This window comes from Jatropha curcas, chromosome 6 (assembly GCF_041381405.1).
Source record: "Jatropha curcas cultivar XTBG-Jc1 chromosome 6, XTBG_Jcur_1.0, whole genome shotgun sequence".
In the NCBI taxonomy this organism is placed as follows: Eukaryota; Viridiplantae; Streptophyta; class Magnoliopsida; order Malpighiales; family Euphorbiaceae; genus Jatropha; species Jatropha curcas.
Window position 1 is genome coordinate 8,573,800 of NC_143156.1, and position 26,122 is coordinate 8,599,921.

At 35.1% G+C, this 26,122-nt stretch overlaps 2 protein-coding genes across 9 annotated transcripts; both read left to right on the plus strand.

Annotated features, from left to right (window-relative positions):
• Nucleotides 1-26,078, plus strand: LOC149495501 (diacylglycerol kinase 1-like). Of its 8 annotated transcripts, XM_089723077.1 has the most exons (14): nt 5-1,259; nt 1,654-1,828; nt 1,933-2,055; nt 3,388-3,516; nt 5,162-5,247; nt 6,456-6,561; nt 7,088-7,136; nt 7,590-7,633; nt 9,685-9,734; nt 11,600-11,668; nt 12,671-12,745; nt 23,427-23,514; nt 23,632-23,748; nt 25,468-26,078. In XM_089723077.1, exons 1-14 carry the CDS (start codon nt 166-168, stop codon nt 25,786-25,788), a joined length of 2,526 nt encoding a protein of 841 aa, XP_089579203.1. In that variant the 5' UTR covers nt 5-165; the 3' UTR covers nt 25,789-26,078. The 8 variants fall into 8 exon arrangements, 7 of the variants coding, with proteins under 7 accessions (XP_089579208.1, XP_089579209.1, XP_089579206.1 ...); XR_016321343.1 differs by lacking the exons at nt 23,632-23,748; nt 25,468-26,078 and adding an exon at nt 14,991-15,078 and having other exon boundaries at nt 1-1,259; nt 23,427-23,511; XM_089723080.1 differs by lacking the exon at nt 3,388-3,516 and having other exon boundaries at nt 3-1,259.
• Nucleotides 15,086-19,789, plus strand: LOC149495502 (uncharacterized; the record flags this gene model as incomplete). Its single annotated transcript, XM_089722557.1, has 1 exon — nt 15,086-19,789. A coding segment is annotated over exon 1 (1,269 nt), but the record flags the coding sequence as incomplete, so codon positions are not given.
• Nucleotides 26,079-26,122: the final 44 nt, after the last annotated feature.

A 26,122-nucleotide genomic window follows, 5' to 3' on the forward strand; every position in this document is an offset into this window, starting at 1 on the left:
CCAAAGTTAAAGCAGCGGCGTTGGAAGGACAGTAGAGTCATCGCGCTTGCTAACAGCTTTCAAATTTTAGCAGTCAATTCTCGTCAACCGCACCTCACTCTGTTTCCAATTACAGGAAAAAAAAAAAAAAAAAATCAACAAACAGTCGGCTAGAGCAACTGATAAATGGCATCGGACCTGGCGGAGTTCCTGTGGAACAAGTTCTTGAAAGCTTTGGAAGAAGCAGAGCCTGAATTACATTTAGGAATCGTCTCTCATTTTAAAGATATCAAAAGAGACATGAAAATTCAAAGTTTTCAGTGCAATACTTACCGGTCCACTATGCTTTGCCGATTGCTTTACGATCTCAATGACGCAATTTCTGAGTGCAGAGTCTTCGCGCAACAAAGGAGGTTAATAAGTAGGAATTCAGTTCGTTTCAATCCGCTTACGGAGTTCTATTTTGTGCAGACGATGAAGAGACGGACGGCCAGACTCAAAATCCGACTTATAGAACTGGCTCATTTGGCAGAAATAATACGAGAAGGAGAAGAGCAAGTCTCTGAGTCCTTTCCGATTACGTTTCCAGGAGGCGAAGCGTCTGATGTTATCGGTTTCCATATTTACAAGGCCAAGTACGAGGAGAAACTACTGCAAAATAATGGTGGATTGAAGGCAATTGGGATAGTTGGGATGGGCGGCTCAGGAAAGACGACGCTTGCCCTAGAGATTTGCAATGCTGAAAGAGTGAGAATGGAGTTCTCAACAAGAATTTGTGTGCGGTTATCGGATATTACTAGGAGTAATGAACCAGAAATTGGGCGTAAGGTCGTGAAGCTTGTTCTGGAAGCGTTAGGCTATGATATTTCTCGGTTGAGAGATACTAATATGGATGGTCTTTTGTCAATTCTTTCTTCTCTTTTATTTCACGGGAGGTATTTGATTGTGTTCGATGATGTGTGGATTATTCATGAGTTTTGGGATTCTTTTTTAAAGGCATTGCCGGTGCAACCTGGTGGAGCTGTCATTGTAACAAGCAGATTGAAGGAAGTGGCTAAAAAGATTGTGGGTGAGGAAAACTTGTTTGACATTCCAGCACTTGATAATGAAGATTGTTGGCAGATCTTTGTGAATATGGTTCATCAGGAGAGATTAATTTCAGTGGATCATCATATTTTGGCAAAGATTAAGGAAGAAATTAAGGACCAATTTCATGGTCTCCCTTTAGCTGCTAAGACACTTGCGAAGATCATTCCCAAAAGAATCTTGGAGATTTTTGAGTACTTTTCTTTGCTTATTCCCTTTTACTTTATTTTATTCTGTTAATATTGTCGTTATTGGTTTTATCTTGAGTTTGTTGGACTTACTTAGATTGCAGTTTATTTTCTGATCAAGTAGTTGTTTTTATTCAGATGTTTTATGGTTCTCTCTCTCTGTTTTTTCCCCTTGCTGAGCTATTTTATGTTGTATTTGTATTATATGTCAAACTAACTACAGAACTCAGCTCAGTACATTTGGTCTTTGTGGGAACTTATTTGATCCCATCCATTATTTAAATGAGAAAGGAAAATGGAATGATATTTTACTTTGAAAAATGTAGTTTGAAAAAATGATGTAGTGATGTTTAAATAACATAGTTGACTGTCATATATAATGTAAAACAAAAATTTTTAGGCCCAACTTACTGAAGGAGTACTGCATCCCTGTTTACATGCTCCGAGAGGATTCAAATGTCATAATTGATACTCATATGCCTGAGTGTCCTGTCTTGGTGTTCATTTATACAAAAGAGAAACAACTTGAAAAGGAACTGTTTGACACATTTCGAAGTCTGCTGAATAGAAATCAGGTGATTTGAGTTTTTCCTTAAAAAATGTTGCTGCAAATGGAAGCTCTTTTTTGTTATATGCCAGAAATGATTTAAGTTTTGTAAATACACCCTCCTTGTTACAGGTTTTCAATTTGCTGGAAGTGAATCCTGGTGAAGAGCTAAGTAAGGTCTATTCCAATTTAGAAAGGCTCAAACTTAGCGGTCTTCCTCTTGCCAATGAAATTCAGAATAGACTAAGAACAATAGTGAGTTCAAGAGTTCTTTGTATTTTTCTCTATGAATTCTCTTTCACAAATAGTTTGTTTGTAGCTCTTTGTGAACGTAGAATTTTCGGAATGTATTTTGCATTGTGAAATGAGAACATTATAATTAGGCCTCAGGGTGCTTTTGGATATACAGAGAATGAACTTTTAAAAATAATGTTGGTAAGCTTTTAGATTGTTTATTTGGCATGAAAAATTTTGATTCTATGTCATATTAACTAAATATAACTTAGAAAGTAAACACTTATGATATTTTATTTAGTATTGTATGATATATTCTTTTGAATTATTTATAAGTTCAATGTATGTTAAGCAATAGGTTCTTATCGATTTATATGGTGCATTATGTAGGCAATATATATTGTGACCTTGTTTGGTTTTTGCAAGCTGACCTTTTTGGGAAGTCATTTTATTTTGGGGGAATTGTTTGTTTGATGATTAAGATTCTGAGTTCTTGGGAAGTGTTGAAATCTCGGGCCCATGAGTGCTGAAAACAAAAGTTAAGCCATTGCAATTGGGTTTCAATATAGCTCACCTCCACCAAAATGGCTTAGGCCATTTTGGTTTGGTGGCTTTAACATTATTAGCCCTTTTTTTTTTTTGTCTTTTACTTGCCTGATGTGGGATTCTTTTCCACACTCATATTCCAACACTCCCCCTCAAGTGCAACTGGGTTGGACCTTGTTAAGGCCCAGTTACCACTTGGCACTACATGGGGTGGTCCATCTAACTTGGGTCTGGCTCCTTTTTGGCTCAACCTTCAGGGTGTAGCTCTCCTTGACTAGCCCACGGGTCCACCTGAATCTGGCTCCATGGTTTCCTGTCACGGGTCTGGCTAGTCTCAGTCCATGCTTGAACGGGTTTCGGATTTGCGGCCATTGGGGCTCACCGCTCTGATACCATGTTGAGGTTTTAGAAATACAGAGAAACAATTCTTCTCCATAATCTCTAAAGTCATTTTATTTTGGGGGAATTGTTTGCTTTATAATTAAGACACTGACTTCTTGGGAAGTCATTGTTTTTCAGGGAATTGTTTGCTTGATGATTAATATTGACTTCCTCAAGCCAATCAATTTAAGTTTTGGACAGAATTGCAACAACAAAGTTTAAGAGTTTTAATCATTAGACCTATTTTTTAGTTTTAAAAAAAGTAAAATACAAATGATGAAATGAATGATGGAGATATGCACATTTGCTTGTATGATATGTCAATATGTATTTTTTTAAAAATGTTTACATATAATATGTTGATATATTTGCTTGGCTAACATTTGGCATATTTTGACTGGCACATTAATAGGCATGATTTCTTAGGTTGTAGGTGGAGATGTTGCAGTCAATATGCTTCTAGAAACTATCGGTGATCTCAGATTGGAAAGACCACCCTCAATTGCTCCAATGCCTTTGGGATCTGAAAATGACCTAGCATTTTCATTTGGTTGGGTATGCATTTCTGATTTATTAAATGATTTAACTATTAACAGTTAGATGATATTCATTTTGGGATTATAGCTGTTGGGTTTTGCTGCTGGCTTTATCAAATTAACTTTCTTTAGGCTATGCTGCGGCTGGAGTGGAGGTTGCTAGGATGATGAACATTCCTTGTCTTAACTTGTGTATGATTTTGCTGAGCTAGAGAGAGGCTTGATGAGGAACAGGTGTAACTGCATTTATAGTAAAGTAAACAAACATAGAAGGTCTTTGGAGATCGCTTGTAGAATGAATATATTCTTCTGGGAGCAAACACATTGAAAATTGAAATTACAATGCCATCCTTATCACTCAGTAAAGTAAAATATATTTTGGAGCAAAAGTGTAATTACATGTAGCCAAAAAAAAAAACAAGAACAAAAAATTGTTCCCCCATTTTGGGTTGATTGAGTGTTGGTGGTCCAAGGTTAAGTTTTCACTCTTCCCATCGTCCTCATTTCCTCAAGAAGGGAAAGAATGCTTCCCCTCTCCAATGATACTTTTTCTCTAGCTCCCAAATAGACGGTAAGGTGGAAGGATTTACAATCAAAGAAAGTTGATAAAAGTCAAAGGGAATTTGGTTTCTAAGTTTAGTCAAGAGAGAAAGTGATTAAGAGAAAGAGAGCAGAGGCTGGGGAGAGAGATAGACAATCGTGCATGATTTTTATCACTAATTGAAATAGTTTTGCATGTCTGCTATTATGGCAGTTAAAGCCCAATTTTATTTGCACCATCTTGGAACTTTCAATCATCAAAAAATAGAAAAGACACTTGATTGTAAATGATTTCTTTGACTAGAAGCAATCACACTAAAAAGTTGAGTGAAGTAGAACCAGAAAGAAAAAAGTCAAACAAGGAATAAATCCTTGGAGAAGAGAGAAATTAATTCTCAGTTGTAATAAGTTATACGATTGAGAATTAGTTTCTCTCTTCTCTAAGGGATTGTTCCTTGTTTGCTTTTGTTCTTTCTGGTTCTACATTATTGAGACACTCAAATAGTGGCAAAAACTTTTGACACTGAAAATGTCATTATCCCCTTGTTTGTGTGAGATAGGCTTTAGAAACCTTTGCCTTTAAATAAAGTGACAAAATGGAGAAAAAGGGACATGGAATGGAGGATGAGGACCTATGTAGGTATTTAACTTGTTTATATTGAGGTTTAAATGAGTTTGATAATTTTCATTTTGAATCAAGTTATTAATCTTTAATTTTATATTTATAATTTTCTAATAAACCTTGTAAACAAAATTTAAAATGTTTTTCGTACTTGGTTCTTAATTTCTCCATCTACCTTCTGGTTCTATGAAAGTTTGAATTCCTCGATAGCATACGCATTTTGATATTCCACAGAAGCATTTCCTTAACTTTGCCTGATACTCTTTAAATTGGACTAGTGCCACTTTTTGTTGTGAATGGAGGGAAAATCCATCTTGAAATAATTTAGTAAATGTTTTAAATTTACATGATTATATAATTGTACTAGTATTATATTAGGACAGTTTCTTCAATTCTTGTTTATGACAAGTGATATCAAAGTTTTTTCAAAGCATTATTGGTTAAGCAATGCAATTATTTACAAGGGAAGTGAGGTGAAACATGAAGTTAGCTAAATGTGCAGGGAAAGAAGGATTCTGGGTCAGATCGTCCTTCTGTGGTGTCTTTTCTGAAATCCGTAGAGCACGCCAGGAAAATGAAAATAGACAGGTAATTTTGAATGATATTGCTTCCTCTTTCTTTCTTTCTCTTTTCATCAATATGTATGTGCAGGTTATATTTAGTTCATCTATCAAATTTAAGCTGTATAACTTATATGAGATCTAGTAACTTTTTACATGATTCACTGTCATAAATAAATTGTTAGGTTCCTGTTTATTCATGTATATCTTGCTCACCAAATTGAAAATCCATGAGTTCAACAATTTTATTTGTAATTATGTTTGGGTGGTGAAGTACAAATTATTGGGGCAGAACTAGGTATTTTATTAAGTTCTGGCAAAAAAATAAAATTATTGTTGTAATTAATGCTTGACAATAGGCCTGTTATATTGTGAGAAACCCACTAACTAATAATATTCTTCCCTTTGTATGTCAATTAACTTTCAGTTTTGACATTTTTTTGAAGGAAAGAAAATTAGTGAATTTTTACAACTGATACCATATTTATGATCTAGTTCTTTAGCTTGTTTTATGCTATCAATTAATTGATAAAAAATTTTAAGAAATCCTAAGAGCATTGACACTTTTGAAGTCCTTAAAAAACAAATAGAAAGGAGTAGCATTAAAATATATTTTTCCTCCTTTTTTTTAGGGATTTATTTTAAAATATGTTTTTATTGAATTTACTCTTCAATTTACCTTGGCTGTATGCGTTTCAACTGTCATGAGCATTCCAGTTTTGTTTTTAGTTGATTCCTTGAGAAGGTCTTCTAAGCACTGTGATCTTCGTTCATAATGATGAGAATCATAATTGTTTGGATTGGTAGCTTACGTATAGTGGAGACGTTAGTCCATATATATCAGATTCCATATCTTTCATTCTGATGGGGATGCTTCCAGCTTCGAAATTCATTGCTCCTAATTGCTATGTAGGTTGGTACAAATCCTACTAATTGTTTGGCAATAATGGTATTCATATTTCTCAATCTCAATTCACATTTTATTATTAATTATCAATCTCTATATCTTTTTTCTTGTTCTTGGGCTACATAATATGACTCTGGTTTTGTCCAAAGTATGGGCTACATAATATGCAAGGAAAAAAATAAGTCTTCTTTTGAGCATATATTTAGCGAGTACTTTGGATATTCAATAAATTGTGTAAGCTGTCTAAGTTTTGTATATGTCACTATTGTTTTCTTTCTTTATTTTTGCTTTCCCACATTTTGTTTTTGATGTTCCCCTTTGAAGTACAGCTGGCATATTCTCATTAGAATGAGGGCTCCTGTGGAAGGTCCCTGTGACCCTGCACCAATTATGCTTCCAGGGTCATTGCACGCGTTTCAACACGAATGCAACATGGTAATTCAATTGTTATTTTCCTTTTCCTTTTGCACACTCGCTTTGTTTCTGGACCCTGGTTGGCTATTAAATAAAGAAAGTGTTTCTCCTAAACATATGAATATCTAACAAAAACCTGTCCTTTTTTATCCTGAGAACAGGTTAAGCTTTAAATTGGTAGAATGAAAATTTATCAAGTTTAAGTGTAAGGATTGTGTCTTTACCATGCTGATTGCCTTCCATATATTCCATTATTGATTAATCAAAGGCAAGCTTCCCCTGTTGAACCAGAAGTGTTATGTCTGATTTATATGTGGTAATTGTTCAGTAATATTATTTGCCAATTTTTCATTAAGCAAAGAGGACAAAATTTTATTAATTTTAAGAGCATAATATCTGAGTTAAAGAGCCAAAAATTGGAAAAACATCCCAACTACTTAAAAACTTTGTCTAGCATGATTTTTTTTCATAATGAATGCTGTATTTCCCAATATATGCACAGTGTGCTATATGTAAACTTACCAACAATATTTTGGCTGCCTCATAGGAAGGGTATCATACATTTCGTGGAGGATTCTGGACCTATTTCAGCATAGGTAAAAGTTCTTTCCCGGCTAAGCATTTAACTTTTATCCTTATGATACTGATAACTTATGGTGAATGTTTTGTTATCAGGAAAATGCAAAATATGCTTTCAGTTGCAAGATGACCTCTTTTTTCCCCAAATTAAATAATGCTCTAGAACCTCAGAGTTATTTTTTTTTTTCTATATTTAAGTCAGAATGGCTGATAAATAAACATTTGTAAATTTGCTAGGTATTCTGATATACAAATTCCGGTATGAGAATTACTTAGAATTTTATTAACAAGGCTTATGTGTCCTTTGACCTTGTCACAGAATTTTACAGAGTAAGGAAGTGCTGTCTTCCTTATTATTAAATGATTAGATCTTCCATCTTGAAGAATGCAGTAGATTTTAAATCTTCTGATACTTGATTTAAATCATTATGGCTTGGAATATAAAAACCACTTCCATTTGTTGTCTACAGGAATACATGCTCAACTCGAAGAATCGAAAAAATTAGTTTATCAGGTACAGGAGCGCATTGAGATTATATTTAATAATGCATGGGGATAAAATTTAGCTACAAGTTTTCTTTGGTAGTGAGGTAGGTCAACTTTGGGATTTACAAGTGTTTATAAATTCAGTTAATAGATAAAATTTTTTGTTCTGATTACCATCCTCCATTCAGATGTTATATGGAGACAAGTCTTGCTTTCTTAATTTTTTAAATATACACAGTTGTCTTTAGGTTTCTTGGCAAAGTTTGTGTATTTAGTGTCTAAAGCCATTTCACCTTGTGTAAGGTGAGGCATGGGCCCTAAGTTTTATCTTGTCATCCATAGCAAAGTCCAGCAGGATGTCCCTACTGTGAATTAACCATAGGTAGTTTATCTATGTTGCTCCAAACATTCATCATGCTGGTAATTGTCTCTTCATTTGTACTTTTAATCAAATTTACATATTAGTGAAACTCCTGTTCCCTACACCCACTCAGTACTATACTTGCTACTTGGTCATTTGATTTCTCTGAATCAGTAAATACTAACACAGATCTTTTGTTATTCTCCAGAATTATCTTGTCAATTGTGCAAATTGGTTTTAAGATACTCTAGTGTTACACCTTAATTTTTTCAATCTCTCACTTCCAAATCTTGGTAGCAGGGTTATGGTCACTAAATTGTACCAGAGTAAATATGGACTAGATTCTACTATAGTAAAAACAAAAAATTAATTTGTTACAGTTAAGCCACTTAAAGTTTAATTTTGCTCCAATAAAGTTTAATCAAGTTAATTTGATGCTCAGGCGATTGGGAATGCAGATGTGGTATACTAATAACTTGAATATTTTTTAGCTTATATTGAATTATTTGAGACCCACACGATCGAATTAGTTGACTAGGAGGGATAAATTGAGGTAATTAGGAGAGAAATTTAAATAAAGTTTGGTGTATGGGTCCCAAACGGTCTAGTTTGAGCTTAAAAAAATTGGTTTAATTTGACATGGCAGCATTGATTCGCTTGATTGCACAAAACTATTTTGATTGAACTTGATTGAAGCAAAAATTAAATCTTGAGTGTCTTAATTGTAGTAAATCAATCTTTTGTACCATGATGGAATCTAATTATTATTACAATTTACCCCGGATAATAGAATCAGTAAGTTTACATTTGTGTAGTTTCTACAACTTTGGATGTCACACTTGTTTATGGGAACTAAGGTGTTAGTTCTCCAGTCATTTGGCATCTTTGTTTTCATTTCTTAGTGAATACTTTCCCTAACCATGTAGCACTGAGCTTCACCATACATGGCAATATCTGATTGAAATAATGTTACAGGTGCATGGTTTTCCTGCTTTGATATTTCTTATGCCCTCCTTTATTACCTCTGGGGTCCTGATTTGATGTGTATAATTGATCTTCCTTATTCAAGAGATTATCAAAAATAACTTTTGTTGTTTCCTTCAGACTGTCATCCCTCACCTGGGCATTGCAGTCTTGGCAAATCTTGCACTTAATTTGATATCCTTTTCTGTCTAGTAAGCTAAGGTTTTTAAACATCTTTTTTAAGGATATAGCAATAAAGAATGAAGGTTAATGAATAGAAATAGCATTTGAGGGAAAAAAAATTTGCAATAATCATCTAAACAGCAATGGTGTTACAACTTGATAAAAGAATGTCTTTTTGTGGTGGACATGTTAATGAAGGTAATGTATTGACCAAGGAGGAGTGACATATCTAATGCATCATGATGTTACTTGCTAATTGTTTCCGTTTACATGATTTCTTGCCTAGGTTTTTAGAGTCTTAATGGGCTTGAGTTTGTAAGTTAATCTTGCTTTTGCATATCTTGAATTATTTTCTGAAGGTAAATTACTAATACCCTCCTAAGGTTTTACCCTAATATACCTTTTACTCCCTGAGATTTACTCTAATATACACCATTTTGAATTTGAAACAATAAGGATGAAAGTGTATATTAGGGGAAACCTTAGGGGTAATAGTAATTTACCCTTTTCTGAAAGAGTAAATGCTGCTTATGGCCTTTGTAATCGTTTTTGTTTTTTTTTTTTTCTTCTAGAACCAGAGTGCTTCTGCAAGGCCTGGTTGTATGCGAGGATTGTTTTCAAAGTGAGTGTATACATATTCTCATTTATTGAGAAGATATCATCTTTATTGCTATCCTAATAGTTCTAAATTGCTAAAAACTTCAAGTTCAAGATTCTAATTTGATGAAAAGAAATTATTGCTTGGAGCATAAGATATCCTCCTCCTAATGTAAAGAAAACACAAAAAACAAGAAACATCACCCACCAAAAGACAATGGCCTCAATACTTGAATCATACTAAATGACACCAACAGAGAAAAATCCACCATAATCTTGAACACACCATCTAAGAATTTTGTGAATCACATTCTCCCGCTGAGGTTTTCCACTGTTTCAAACCAAGACATCATTTTCTCAAAATTAAAACCCTCACAGACTTTTTCATTAAATAATAAAATTAAGTTCCAGTTGATAAAATACAAAGAAAATTGATAATTTAACAAGATGTCCCTAGGACATATAATATTGTGGCTCAAAGCTAGCTTATACATTCAAATATACACAAATAAAAATATGATACACAAAGTGTTTTCACAATTTTTTTTGAATTGGTTTTACTCATGCACACACCCACGCTCTTTATTTTCTATAATATATGTATCATAAATTTGGCCTTTTGACAAGTATTTTTTCACCTTTAATTTACCCTAGTCGGTTTCATGCGTGGCATATTATATCTAATGATTATTTAATGCATGAATAAATTATATCTATATAACCTGTTGTCATATAAAATTGATGTTTGAGCAATATTAACATATCCTATACCTTTGGTTTTACTTACTATTGTTGAACTGTTCAAATAAATGTCAAAAGTAACTTCCCAAATTTTCCAATCATTTTAGATTCAAACTTGGCATGCATATTGTAGAAAAATCTACCTTAGTGTCCCTAAACTTGTCACATTATGTTTATTAAGTCTCTAAACATTGATTTCTCTATAGTCTACTTTAAGCCCTAAAACTTTTATCTTTTTTTTCACACTTGATGGAAAAAGTAAAATTCATGAGAATTCTTTAACCATACTTTGTAAATTACTTAAAGATTGCACTACAATTCAAAAAATTGCACTTCTTTTCAAAATATTGCATTTCTTGATAAATAGAACGTTTTAAAAAAAAAAAAAAAAAATTTAGGGGCACAAAAATGAGTTTTTACTTTTATATAACCTCAGTAAACTCCAACATTGAAAGTATTGTGCCATTTTTGAATGTTTCTAAATCATCATTAATAATTTTCTCATGGATTTCACTTTTCCAATAAAATATCCTAATATTAAAAAGAATTAACGGTCAAAATTTCCCCCAACATTTTCACATTTTTGCAATTACATTTTCTTTTTTCTGTGAGTGTGTTAATATAACATTTGAAAATTAGTTAAAAATTATTAAAATCTTAATTTGTAAGAGTAAAAAATACTTAGAATTATAGAAATATTTTACTTTAAACTTTATTTTTAAATATGAGAAAGAAATGCATAAAAATGATAAATTTTTGGTAGTTCCTGGTAAGAAGTGGTGGTGGGCATTGATTGACGGTGATCAACGGTGATCGATAATGGTGACTATAAGTGATTAGTGATTAATTAATGTATGCTTATAAGATTATAGTAAGTTTGTCGATATTTGAAAAATGTTTTCCCTTTTTGAAAAAGAAAAATTATTTTCCTTTAAAATACATTAGTTTTCCCTTTGACCAAAAAAATATTTTTTCATTGACTAATTTTCATGAACACCCCAAACATCAGAGAATTAGGAAAATGTTTTTTGGTTAAGTTATTTTTGAAAACAAATGGAGCAGCTATTGTTAATTCTGATATCTTACTGGGTTGTTTAGCTATGATAGATTGTCTGATTATTTGTTTTATGTTTATGTCATTTTTTTCAGATTTTCGAAGTCTTTTGATTCTTTGAATTTAAATTTTAGTACAAGATGGATTCAGCATTTTGTGAACAGGTTTGTTATAAATTTATAATCAACACGTATTGTTAAGCCATGCGTTCATCAGTAATCAAGCTTCCTTAACAGGTTAAGGTGGATCATATTTGTTCCTTCATTTCTATTATGGTCACACAACTAGGATCTCGTCACGGGCCTGTCAACGATAAAATCTAATTCAAAAGCAAAGCTTTTGTTTTAGCTTGATTCTTTCCTCGACCTATTGTTGCTCAAGATTGCGAGCTCATTGAAAGGGACCTCTAACCTTAGGCTCGTTAGAAAGGAGCTCTAACCTTAGACTCGTTAGCGAGAGTCTATATCTCAATTTAGTTGAAAATAATTCTGCTTGTTTTATTTTATGATTAAAGCCTCCAATTTATAGAGGGATACAAGTACTAATTAAAGAAATTCTACTAGAATGAGGTCTCCTATCATACATAAAATAGGAAATTACTAAATAGAAAGACTACTAACTCGTTGATCCCCTATCAAAAATAAAATAGGGAACTACTAAATAGGAAGACTAAACTGCAAATTGTTGTAATTGCATCTCTAACAATTTCCTTCCATTTTTGTAATTATTGGATGAAGCAAGAAACAAGGATCCATGTTGGATATGATTGTGCAACCAATATGGTTTTCAATGGAATATAATTCATAATGTAGTTGGGGATATTATGTCTTGGGAACTAATAAACAATATCATATATTTGAACAGTCCTCTTGTGTTGGTGCCGTCATATCAACAAGTACTTTCTTTTTCTTTTCGAAAAAATTTCCATTCTACCTACACTCTGTTTATATAATATAGATAGTAGTTTGAATATCTCAACTCTATACACACACACACACACACACATACATATATATGAGTTTGAGATAAACAACACTAAAATATAGAGGACTGAGCTTCATTGTTCCAAAGGTTACAAATTTGATGAAACTCTATGACAAACATTTTACTAGAAGCCTGTAGCAGTGTCTCTGAGTGAATTGTAACAATACGGCCTTATATTACAGGGGCATAGCTTCTTATGCAAAGATAAAGATCATGAAAGGGCAAGGTCTATGGGAAGATGTCTATCTCCCTTATAGGTAATTTAATTTTCATGGATTAGCCTTAGAAGCCACAATTGATTTGTGCAGCTAATCAAATTTTGTTTAATTCATTGAGTGTTGTTTATCTCTTGTTATATATTTATATGCTTTTATAGTATTTTTTTCACATTGCATCTCAACATTTGTTTAATTTCAGCACTGCAAAATTTTATGCATAATGCTTTTCAAATAAATTGTTGAAAAATAATTATAACAAACTAAAACAAAAAAATCAAATAAAATAACATATTTCTATAAATCATCCTTATCTAGGATGATGTCCATGGGGGCAAAGGTTATTAACAAATCACTGCTGATTGAGATTTCTTGAAATCTTGTAATTAAAGTAAATATTGTCTTTCCTAATTTAGGTTTATTCCTATTTAGATTACTTCCTATATTGGAATAATTTTTTGTATATATATATATATATTGTAGAGTAGAGATTGGATAATAACAACACAATATAGAGAAATAAAACTCTCTTTTCAAAAACTACATGGTATCAGAGCCTTGCCGTGATTTTTCGGCATGGGTTTTTGTCCGCAAACAGGTTTGAGTTCCAAGTAGTGCCGCTAGGAGAGGAAGTTGGTCATCACTGCCCACTTCAGAAGGAGCAACCGCCGATTAGCCTTTCGGTCAAATCCCATCGTCGTCCGATGACAAGTGTGTGCGCACGCGCCGCTAGAAGTTTCTGGCCTTTCTTCACGCGCTGCGCGTGCGGTGTTTTCTGGTGACCTTTGCCGATGATTCTTGGTCCGGTGGTCTTGTTTTGGTGCCACGACTCAGACTCACTGGTCAATTAGTCCCAGTTTTGACTTTGTGTTGGCTCCTTTTTTTTATTTCATCTCATGTATTGCTGCCTGTGTGATTTTCGGTTCCAGTTTTTGAATTAGCTATCAAATTTTTTAGAATGACAGTATGGCTGACGGAAAAAAGGTAGACGTAGTTTTTCACTCAGAGAATCCTTCACTCCAGATTAGTCCAGTGAAGTTAGATGATACAAATTATTTAGCTTGGTCTCGGTCCTGTTTGCTATTCATTGAGGCTGGAGGTTTGCGGGGGTATCTTGACAGTGGAGCACCAACACCAGTTTCGACATATCCGAGTTGTAACAAATAGAAATCAGGGAACTCCCTTATTATGTCTTGGTTAATCAATTTTGTGCAGCCAACCATTTCACAAGGATATTTACTTCTTGATACAATTAAGAAGATATGGGATGCTGCTTCACAGACTTACTTGCAAATTGGAAACTATGCTTAGAGGTATGAATTGCGACAGAAAGTTCATGAAACTAAGCAAGGAGATCTGACTATCGCTCAGTATTTTACTGAACTTAGTGGGTTATGACAGGAATTAGATTATTACCAAGACTTTAAAACAAAATGTACTAATGAGGCAATTCAAGTTCAGAAGTTGATTGAAGTAGAAAGTGTATGATTTTTTGGCTGGCCTAAATAACAAGTATGATCAGATTCGAGTCCAAGTCTTGGACGAGATCCTTTTCCATCCTTGCGACAAGCATACTCATTTGTACAGCAAGAGTAGACTAGGAGGAGTGCTATGGTTCACAGATCTACAATTGATAAAGCAGGGTTGATTGCTAATTCTGTAAGAGAACAGATACAGGCTGCAAAGAGCTGTTCTTTAGATGAAGATCAAATATTTTGTGACTATTGCGATGAGAACAGGCACACTAAGGAGTTCTGTTGGAAATTACATGGACGCGCAACTAAAGGGCATGGAGGGAAGCGGGTCAGTTCTTCTGGACCACAGGCGCACATATCTGATAGTGGAGCTTTATTTGAGGAACCATCTACTGCTGGTAGCTTTTCTAAAAGGAAATTCAATCCCAGAAACGATTGTTGTCAAGCTTGATTCTTCCTCAACTCAGACTGCAGCCTCTAACATTGTTGATTTAGGTGATGCTTTTCTTACCTTTCTTGCAAAAATCGCAAAACCCTCTTGGGTTATAGATTCAGGAGCAAATAAACATACAACAGGCTTTATAAAATATTTCCTCACATATTCTAAGTATCAAGGCACAGAAAAAATTCGCATTGCAGATGGCTCCTTCGTAACAATTGCTTGTACAAGTCCTATTGACTGTACTTCCAATACTAAACTCTCCTCTGTTCTTCATGTTCCTAGATTCCATATTAATCCGTTATCTGTTAGCTTAATTACAAAAGCGCTTAATTGCAAAGTAACTTTTTACCCTCCTCATTGTATATTTCAGGAACTGAACACGGGGAGAACGATTGGCAGTGGTAGCTTGCACGATGGACTATATCTGTTGGATGACATTTGTCGTTTTTCAAATCCGGGTACCAGTCAAGCTTTGTTAGGAACTTCTAGAAATCCTTCCCATGAAGTTATTCAATGGCATAGGAGATTAAGACATCTCTCTTTTTCTATTTTAGGACGTTTATTTCCCACTTTGTTTGCTAAGTTTGATTTTGATTCATCAGTATGTGATACTTGTGAACTTGCCAAACACACCATGCATTCTTATTCTCCAATTAATAATAAAAGTTTGATTCATTTTGCTACTATTTATTCCGATGTATGGGGTCCTACTAAAACTGTCTCTCTTTCTGTTATAGATGGTTTGTAACATTTATTGATTGTTGCACTAGATTGACTTGGGTTTATTTGATGAAAATAAAAAATGAAGTTTTTTCGTGTTTTCAGAACTTCCATAAAATGATTTGTACTCAATTTGATGCGCATGTTAAAATCCTAAGAACTGATAATGGTACTGAATAAATGAATGCAGATTTTCGTACCTATTTAGATTCTAATGGTGTTATACATCAAACTAGTTGTGTCAATACTAGTGCTCAAAATGGAGTAACTGAAAGGAAAAATAGGCATTTACTGGAAGTAGCTAGGTCTCTTATGTTCACTATGAATCTTCTCAAAACATATTGGGTGGATGCTATTTTGACTACTGCTTACCTTATCAATCGTATGCGTCTTCATACTTTAAATTTTAAAACTCCATTAGAGGTTCTTCATGGAAAAAATTCTTATATTGTACCTTCTAAAGTCTTTGGCTGTGTTTGTTTTGTTCATCAGAATTGTCTAAGCAAATTAGATTCTAGAGCCTTGAAGTATGTTTGTTGGTTACTCTACTACTCAAAAAGGATACAAGTGTTATTATCCTCCTTCTAGGAAATACATTAGGAGTATGGATGTTCGGGAATTTGAGTCTTATTTTCCTTCCCAGTCACCTCTTCAGGGTGAGAAATATTAGATGGAAGAGGTGATGGATGACATTCCTTTCTTGGGGGAGATTTCTGTAGACAGATAATAAGAGAGACCAACCACCCAAACCTGTAGGAAGATTGGATAGACCTGATTCGAAAACCTACATACAGCGGACTAATACAGATACAACCATGGAGCATGATACCTATGATCAACCATCCTCTCCAATTTCAAGCCCTGAAAATACAGAAGAACAAGAACTTGGTGAGCCTTCTTTAATCCCTGTTGATTCTGATCCTAATCTTGATTCTAGCCCTTTTGACAATGACCTTGATATTCCTATTGCTCTTAGAAAAGGAGTTAGAACATGCACTAAACATCCCATCTCCCATTTTATCTCCTATAACGCTCTGTCCCCTTTTTATAGAGCCTTCGTTTTGTCTGTTTCTATTGTTCCTATATCGCAGGATTGGTAAGATGCATTACAGGACTCAAGATGGAAGACTGCAATGGTTGAGGAGATGAGAGCTTTGGCAAAAAACGAGACATGAGATGTTGTAATTCTTTCATCAGGAAAGAAGCCAATTGGATGTAAATGGGTGTTCACAGTTTAACATAAGGCAGATGATTCAATTGAGAGGTACAAGGCTAGATTGGTAGCCAGAGGGTTTAGTCCGACCTATGGAGTCGATTACAAGGAAATGCCCCTTTAGCCAAGATGAACACAATCAGAATTTTGTTGTTTTGTGCAGCCAATCTTGACTGGGAGTTATATCAATTTGATGTTAAAAACGCTTTTCTAAATGGAGATTTGCAAGAAGAGGTGTATATGGAGATTCCTCATGGATTTGATGATGACAAGACTGGAGGAAAAGTTTGCAAGCGGAAGAAGTCATTACATGGGTTGAAGCAATCACCAAGAGCATGGTTTGAAAGGTTTAGTAAAGCTATGCTTTCTTTCGGGTACATTCAGAGTGATGCTGATCATACTTTGTTCATTAAACATCATGAAGGTAAGAGCCATTGCTTATTGTTTATGTTGATGATATAGTGATGACTGGAAGTAATGAAGAAGAAATGACTCACTTGAGAAGTTTGTTAGCTAGGGAGTTTAAGATTAAAAATTTGGGAAAGTTAAGATATTTCCTTGGGATAGAAGTTGTTAGATCAGAAAAAGGGATTTTTATTTTTTCAAAGAAAGTACATCCCTGATCTCTTTAAAGAAACTGGTTTGTTGGGATGTAAACCTGGAGAATCACCTATTGAAGCAAATCGTAAGCTTCAAGCTAGAGTGGGAAGTCCAGTTGATGTTGGCAGGTATCAGAGATTGGTTGGGAGGTTGATTTATCTTGCCATACTAGACCAGATATTGCCTATGCTATAAGTTTAGTGAGTCAGTACATGCATGACCCTTGGGAGTCTCACTTAGAAGCTGTGCATCAGATAAGATATTTAAATCAGCTCCAGGTAGAGGATTTTTATTTTCTAAACATGGCCATTTGACAATAACAAGCTATACAGATGCAGATTGGGCTGGTTCCCTTAATGACAGGAGATCAACTTCAAGTTATTGTGTTTGGAAATCTGGTCACATGGAGAAGCAAGAAGCAAATTGTAATTGCAAAGTCCACTGTAGAAGCTGAATATAGAGCTATGGTACAGAGAATCTGTGAATTCCGATGGTTAGGCAAATTAATGGAAGATTTAAAGTTGGTTGAAACAACAAATACATTCTTGTTTTGTGATAGTAAAGTAGCCATCAATATTATGAATAATCTAGTCTAGCATGATCGAACTAAGCACATAGAAATTGATCGTCACTTTATAAAAGAAAAGTTAATTGAATATTTCATAAGTGTCTCCTACATAGCTTCAAAAGAGCAATTAGCTTATGTTTTTACAAAGGGTTTGAATAGTGTTAAGGATTAGTTGTAAATAGAACTCTATTAGGAGTTGTAAATAGAACTCTATTAGGAGTTAGATTCTTAATAGGTTTATAGTATCTTGTATGTGTATATATATGTGTCCCTATTGATGAATCAAACACAGAAAAATATTTTCCCACATTAAATCTGCATGGTATCAGAGCCTTTGGCTCGTTAAACCTTTTTTTTTCCGTTTGCGTTGAAATTCCAGCGGCTGTCCAGCGGCTGTCGGTCTTGGTGACAGTTCTAGGGTCACCGTTTTGTCTCACCACCTACCTCAGAAGGTTCCCCAGCTGCCGATCGGCGTTCCCTCCAAATTCGGTCACCGGATTCGCTGCGCGTGGGCCCCACGCGCCGCTTTTGTGTTTCTGCTACAGTACCACGCGCCGGCGCGTGGCGGCGCGTCCGGCTATTTCCGGCGATCGGAAATAGTTCTCTGGCTTCGTTTCAACTTCAGCAATCTACTCAGGTGGTTGTTTTTCCGATCCGGCGAAGTTTTGGTAGGAGCGTTCTCAGTTTTTGTCAATTTGGCGTTTTCAGGTTACTGTTTGCTCCTGTTTGCTTTTGAAAGGCTATTTTTTTTTGGTATCTCTTTCTGGATTGCTGGTAGGGTGTTTAGTTTTTGTTAATAATGGATCCTCCAACTACAGATTCTAAAACTACTATTACTGAATTAATCCCAGCAATGAATAAGATCACAGAACATAAATTGAAAGGAACTAATTATTTAGATTGGAGTAAGACAATTCGAGTTTATTTGCGAAGCGTTGAAAAAGATGATCATTTAATTGATGATCCACCAACTGATGACACTAGGCAACGTTGGCTCAGGGAAGATGCTAAGTTATTCCTACTGATTCGCAATTCTATTGACAGTGAAGTGGTTGGATTAATCAATCATTGTGAGTTTGTTAAAGAATTAATGGAATATCTTGAATTCTTGTATTCGGGAAAAGGTAATCTTTCTCGTATGTATGAGGTCTGCAAAGGATTTTATCGGGCTAACCAGCGAGATATGACCCTGACAGCTTATTTCATGGAATTTAAAAAGATTTACGAGGAACTTAATGTTTTATTGCCTTTTAGTCCCGATGTTAAGGTTCAACAAACGCAGCGAGAACAAATGGCTGTGATGAGTTTTCTTGCAGGTCTTGCTCCAGTTTTTGAAACTACCAAATCACAAGTTCTTTCAGGCAGTGATGTTACCTCTCTTCAAGAGACTTTTGCTAGATTGCTCCGTACTGAAGGTTCTCATACACCTTCCCCTTCTGATAATAGTGCCCTTGTGAGTCATAATCAGGTAGCTAGACAGCCAGGAAACAGAGGAAGAGGAGGAAATAACCGTGGTAATGGACCAATCACTCGGGAGACAAGTATTCTTATCTGTCATTATTGTCATGAACCTGGTCACACTAAACGGTATTGCAAGAAACTAATAAATAAGCCACCAAGGGTAAATATGGCACATCAAGATTATGCAGTTACTTCTTCTGACAACAATGTAACAATTTCTGCTGCGGAGTATGCTGAGCTCTCTAGATACCGTTCCTCTAAGTCTACTAATTCCTCAATTGCTGCTGCTGCCAACTCAGATACTCCTTCTTCTTGTCTTATGTCTACCTCATCAGAGTGGGTCATTGATTCTGGTTGCACCGATCACATGACAGGTAACCCTAGTCTCTTATCCTCATTAAAAGAACCTAAACAATTTAATCGTCATGTTACTCTAGCTGATGGGTCCACATCTCCTGTCAAGTGTATTGGCTCTGCCAATCCCATTCCATCTCTTCCATTGTCTTCTGTTTTTTGTTTGCCTTGTTTTTCGTTTAATCTATTATCTGTTAGCAAAATTACTCGTATGCTGAATTGTTGTGTCAAATTTTATCCTACATATTGTGTGTTTCAGGATCTTTTGACGAAGCGGATTATTGGTAGAGGACGTGAGTCTGGTGGCCTTTATCTTCTGGATGAACACGTTTCATTATCTCTGGCTTGTGCTGGTGCTCTATCTCCTCTTGAGGTTCATTGTCGTTTGGGTCATCCATCATTGTCTACTTTAAAGAAGTTGTGTCCGCAATTTCAGTCTTTATCAAGTTTAGAATGTGAATCTTGTCAATTTGCCAAACATCATCGTTTACCTTTAGTTCCTCGAGTCAATAAACGGGTTTCATCCCCTTTTGAGTTAGTTCATTCTGATGTTTGGGGTTCATGTCCTGTTATTTCTAAAACTGGCTTTCGGTATTTTGTAACTTTTGTGGATGATTATTCTCGTGTTACTTGGTTATTTTTAATGAAAACTCGTTCTGAGATATTCTCTATTTTCTGTTCTTTTTGTGCTGAAATTAAAACTCAATTTAATACTTCTGTTCGCATATTGCACAATGATAATGCTAAAGAATACCTATCTAGTTCCTTCCAATCTTATATGTCACAAAATGGTATTCTCCATCAAACATCTTGTGTTGATACTCCTTCTCAAAATGGGGTTGCAGAAAGAAAGAATCGACATCTTCTTGAAGTTGCTAGGGCACTTTTATTCCAAATGAAAGTCCCTAAACATTTTTGGGCTGATGCTGTCTCTACTGCATGTTTTTTGATTAATCGCATGCCTTCTTCTGTGCTTAATGGTGCAATTCCTTATAATGTCTTGTTTCCTTCTAAACTTTTATTCCCCATTGAACCTCGTATTTTTGGTTGTACTTGTTTTGTTCGTGATGTTCGTCCACAGGTTTCCAAATTAGATCCAAAGTCCCTTCGTTGTGTTTTCCTTGGGTATTCTCGGCATCAAAAAGGGTATCGTTGTTTCTCTCCCGATCTTGACCGTTATCTTATTTCTGCAGATGTCACATTTTTTGAGAATACTCCATTTTTTCCTTCTTCTATATATAAGAGTGAGGGGGAGGATGATGACCTTTTAGTCTATGCTATCCAGCAAGTTCATAACTCTCCTGCTCCTGCTCGTATTCCTGACCTTGCTCCTGCTCCTACTCCAGTGTCTGCTGCTCCTATTCCCGCTCCTGCACCAGCATCTACACGCCCTCGTTTTGAACAGGTTTATTCCAGGAGACCAGGAACTCTTGACTCACTTCCTCCACCTGCCGTTTCAACAGAAGATCCGGTTCCCTCCACTCAACCTGAGCCTGTGCCATCCACTCCCCAGTCAGACCTTGACCTTCCCATTGCTCTTAGAAAAGGTAAACGCAAGTGTACCTACCCTATTTCCTCTTTTGTTAGTTATGATCATCTTTCTTCTTCATCTCGTTGTTTTGTAAGTAACTTAGACTCTGTCTCTATTCCTAAAACTGTTGTCCAAGCTTTGTCCCATCCTGGTTGGTGTGCAGCAATGAAAGAGGAGATGGCTGCCTTAGATACTAATGGTACTTGGGATCTTGTGCCTCTCAAGGCTCGATTAGTTGCAAAGGGTTATTCTCAGATCTATGGCCTTGATTATTCTGATACTTTTTCTCCTGTTGCCAAATTGTCTTCTGTTCGTTTATTTATTTCATTAGCAGCTACTTTTGACTGGCCTTTACATCAGCTGGACGTTAAGAATGCCTTTCTTCATGGGGATCTTCAGGAGGAAGTTTACATGGAGCAACCACCAGGCTTTGTTGCTCAGGGGGAGTCGGGTAAAGTGTGTAAACTTCGAAAATCTCTTTATGGCCTAAAACAGAGTCCTCGAGCTTGGTTTGGTAGATTTTGCAATGTGGTACATCAATTTGGCATGCAGAAGAGTACTTCTGATCATTCTGTATTTTTCAGAAGTACTAAGACTGGTTTGATTCTACTTGTGGTTTATGTTGATGACATTGTTATTACAGGGAGTGATTCAGCCGGCATTACATCACTCAAATCATTCCTCCAGACCCAGTTCCAGACAAAAGACTTAGGCTTGTTGAAGTATTTTTTGGGTATTGAAGTATCTAGGTGTAAGAGAGGCATCTTCTTATCTCAAAGGAAGTATGTCCTTGACTTACTGAAGGAAACCGGAAAGTTGGGTGCCAAGCCATGCAGTGCTCCAATGACTCCAAATATGCAACTTTCAATTGGTGGTGAGCTATTTGATGATCCTGAGATGTATAGAAGGTTAGTGGGCAAATTGAATTATCTTACCGTAACACGTCCAGATATTGCTTACTCTGTGAGCGTCTTGAGCCAGTTTATGTCTTCTCCTACTGTTATCCATTGGGAAGCTTTGGGACAGATTTTGTGCTACTTGAAAGGTAATCCAGGTCGTGGCCTGCTTTACAGCAATCATAGGCATTTGAACATTGAATGTTTTTCAGATGCGGATTGGGCAGGTTCGAAGGTTGATAGAAGATCAACTTCAGGATATTGTGTCTTTGTAGGTGGAAACTTGATATCATGGAGGAGCAAGAAACAAAATGTAGTCTCACGATCGAGTGCTGAATCAGAATATCGAGCTATGGCACAATTTGCTTGTGAATTAATTTGGATTCGTCAGTTGTTTGAGGAAATTGGCTTCAAGTCATCCTTGCCTGCAAAGTTATGGTGTGATAATCAAGCTGCTCTTCACATTGCATCAAATCCAGTATTCCATGAACGAACAAAACATATCGAGATTGATTGTCATTTCATTCGTGAAAAGATACAACAGGGTGTTATCTCTACAGGACACGTCAAAACAAGTGAACAGTTAGGGGATATCTTTACAAAAGCTCTAAACGGACCCCGGGTTGACTATCTTTGTAACAAGTTAGGCATGATTAATATCTATGCTCCAACTTGAGGGGGAGTGTTAAGGATTAGTTGTAAATAGAACTCTATTAGGAGTTAGATTCTTAATAGGTTTATAGTATCTTGTATGTGTATATATATGTGTCCCTATTGATGAATCAAACACAGAAAAATATTTTCCCACATTAAATCTACAAATAGTAAGTTGTTTCATCCCTTAGTTTGCAAGTTGGGCATGTGTAATATCTATGCACCAACTTTAGAGAGAGTATTGAAATCTTAATAATTAGAGTAAATATTGTCTTTCCTAGTTTAGGTTTATTCTTATTTGGATTACTTCCTATATTGGAACAATATTTTGTGTATATATATATATATATATAGTAAAGTAGAGATTGGACAATAACAACACAATATAGAGAAATAAAACTCTCTTTTCAAAAACTAAAAGATTATAAAAGTGAGATTTTTATTCTGGAAAAGTTCATTTTGACAAGTTTTCAGCTTCTCAGATTCTTATTTAGAATTTTGATTGCCTTTGGGTTTGAGATTTTTTGTTTCTTATTCAAAAAAGAGAGAGAACAGGATATATAGGGCTTTTTAAAGTTTTCATGGCCTTTGCTCACTGGTTCTAGGTCAATTTTGCTAGTTGATACCCTTGCTCAACCTCAAAAAAATTGAGATTTCGTTGCTCTTAGAAGGATTGTCTTTTCTGATATCAGAAGTCCACCAGCAATAATTAAAATAAAGAGCCTACACTTTGTTTTGGTTTTCAACTCTGCCAAATATGGCTTAAAACAGAAACTGATGTCTTTAACCCCTTCCTTTTCTGCAAACAGCATCACGTCAATTATATGCCTCAATTTGCCAAGCTTTTCTGGTGGAATGAATCCTTGGGGAATACCAAGTATAAGGAGAATGCGTGATGTCAGTTCTTATGCTTTCACTTTGTCCAATGATGATATAAGCAGTTACAATTTAATGCAGCTTGAGTTTGCTCAGGCAAATCATATCTGATAAGATGTCTTTTGGTATATGTTATAGAGAGACTTGACTCCATCATATGTAGATGATGGACTTCTTGAGATTGTTGGTTTTAGAGATGATTTACTTGGGCTTCTCCAGCTTGGTCCAAGCAGGCAAGGGACTCGTATTGCACAGGTAAAAACCTAAACCTTAAGAATCAACTTGAAAGTAATCCTAGTTATTTACTAATGTTATTGATATTAGAAATTCATTTAATTCAAACAGGAAAATAAGACATGGTTAATTTTAATATTATATAGTTCAATGCATAGCATCTAAAAATGCCAGTTACTAGCAGATTAGCTGTAGCTGGCAACTTAATTATGAGATATCAATTGAATTAAGGGGTCAAAATTACAACTTTTTGAGGAAAAAGCAGGAAAAATAATTCACAATACTTTCTGGACTTCCCGAGTAAATTGGTTGTCAAACCAACTGTAGAACAAACCAAGCACCTGTGTACAGTTTTTTAGACAGCAAAATGTTGTGAGACGCAGTAGAGTGAGGCATGTTGGGTTTTATTGTTCCCATCCTTGATTATTTTCGGGGCGGAGGGGGGTATTGTGGGGCGGGTATCTCCGTTTTAGTTTTTATTAATTTTATAAATTAGTAAAAAAATAAAATTTAATATAATGTCATCAAGTACTAGATGAAAAATATATTTTTTTATAATATTAGCTAATGTTTTAGGAAAAAAACAAAAAATAGTATACCTTACCATCACAAAGATCAAGAATATACTGATATGTGAAAGTGATAATAGTCAAGGTGGGATTGGCTGGGTATTCCTTGATAGGGTGAGGTAAAATAGCCAGTTCCAAGTGTGTCTAGTTGAAGGCTGACAAGCGAGACTTTAACGTTGATGTGCCTTTATATGATGAAGATGAGGGATAGAAGTTCATCTAATAGAAGCAAGTGTATTTCAAAAGATGGGGAGAAAATCGCAGCCTATATACCTTCTTGTAGTATAGTGTAGTTGGAATTTTAGCTAAATCTCATTTTGGAGGGGAGAGGACCACTTAGTTAACCTTATTCTTCTTATAGGCAAAATGTTTGTCAATATTAACTTAACATTCAATCATATCCTATTTTATCTCTGAACTTGTATCAATCCCTTGCCTAATGATTAATCTGAAGCATTAGTTGTTTACATACATGTCAATACAATAATATATTTTCTTTAACAGGTTGTGTTGATCTATAACTTTCAATTTTTTTTTTTCCCAATTTTTTTTTTTTTTTTTTTTGGCTATCCAGTATTTTGTAAAGAAAAGAAAACAAGAGCAGCCATGCTTCGTTTGCAACAATTAATTAAGAATGAGTCTCATAAAAAATTAAGGATTCATGATTTTGGTGTTTGGTACTTGGATTATGAATTAGTCTATTAAAAAGAAATAAATTGAAGTTGAGAATGAGAATGTCTCAGCTTTTCAGCTGTAATTGGAACAAAAATATAACTGAGGATATCATTGAAAGTTCAGGTTAAATCTGATGCAAGTACTAGAACTTTGGTTTCACAAGTTGTTAAGCCTTTGATTATGGTAGTTACTTTCTTATTTTATCTCTATATATATACTTATGTAGGCCTATAACATGATTATTTTTTGTTGCATAATAATTTATTCAGTGTTAGAAGCTAATTTATTTTTGTTTTGGAACTTTGGATTCTGCCTCAATTTTCAATGGTGTAGCTTGCCAGGGCCTTCGTTACTAATCCTTGCTTTTGTGGTTGCAAGTGAATCAAATTATTTCTCAGTCGATGTTTGCAACTAGATATGAATGTAACATAGCACCATAACAAGAATTGTGAATATACATTATTTTTTGTAATTTCCTACTTTCATTTCATGCTAGGCACATCGAATCCGGTTTGAGTTTCACAAGGGTGCTTGGGATCATACATTCATGAAGATGGATGGAGAATCCTGGAAGCAACCCCTACCTGTAGATGATGATACAATAGTTATAGAGATCTCTCACCATGGCCAGATCAACGTCCTTGCCACTCATGACTGCGTGTCTAGAAGTGTTTTTGATCCCCCGTTTCCAATCGTTTTTTCGGATGAAGATGACAGTAGTGAAGAAGACTTTTTAGAAGTCGAAGTGCGAAGGAAATTCGGTGCAGCTCCCACATTCAGAATTCCAGATTCTGTTGATATTTCTCATCTTAGCTGAGCACTATAGTGTAGGTGTTGCAAATTCCATGCACTTCTAATGGATGAGTTCTCAGTCGTTTTGGTCCTTTTGATTTCTAATTCTATATAAATTGTTGATCAATTTAGGAAATTGTCCCTTATGGTGAGTAAGTGTGCATTTTTTGCATTATTTAGTGGGACTTGTCAGTCCACTCTGCAGAACTTGATCTGATCCTTCAGGCTATTTGGTTCAATGTGGAAATAAGTGTGGAATGAAATATGTGGAATACGATTTTTATTTTCTTTTATCATATTTTTATATTTGAATAACACTAATCTTTCTTAAATAGTCTATACACTTAGAATTTGTCCCT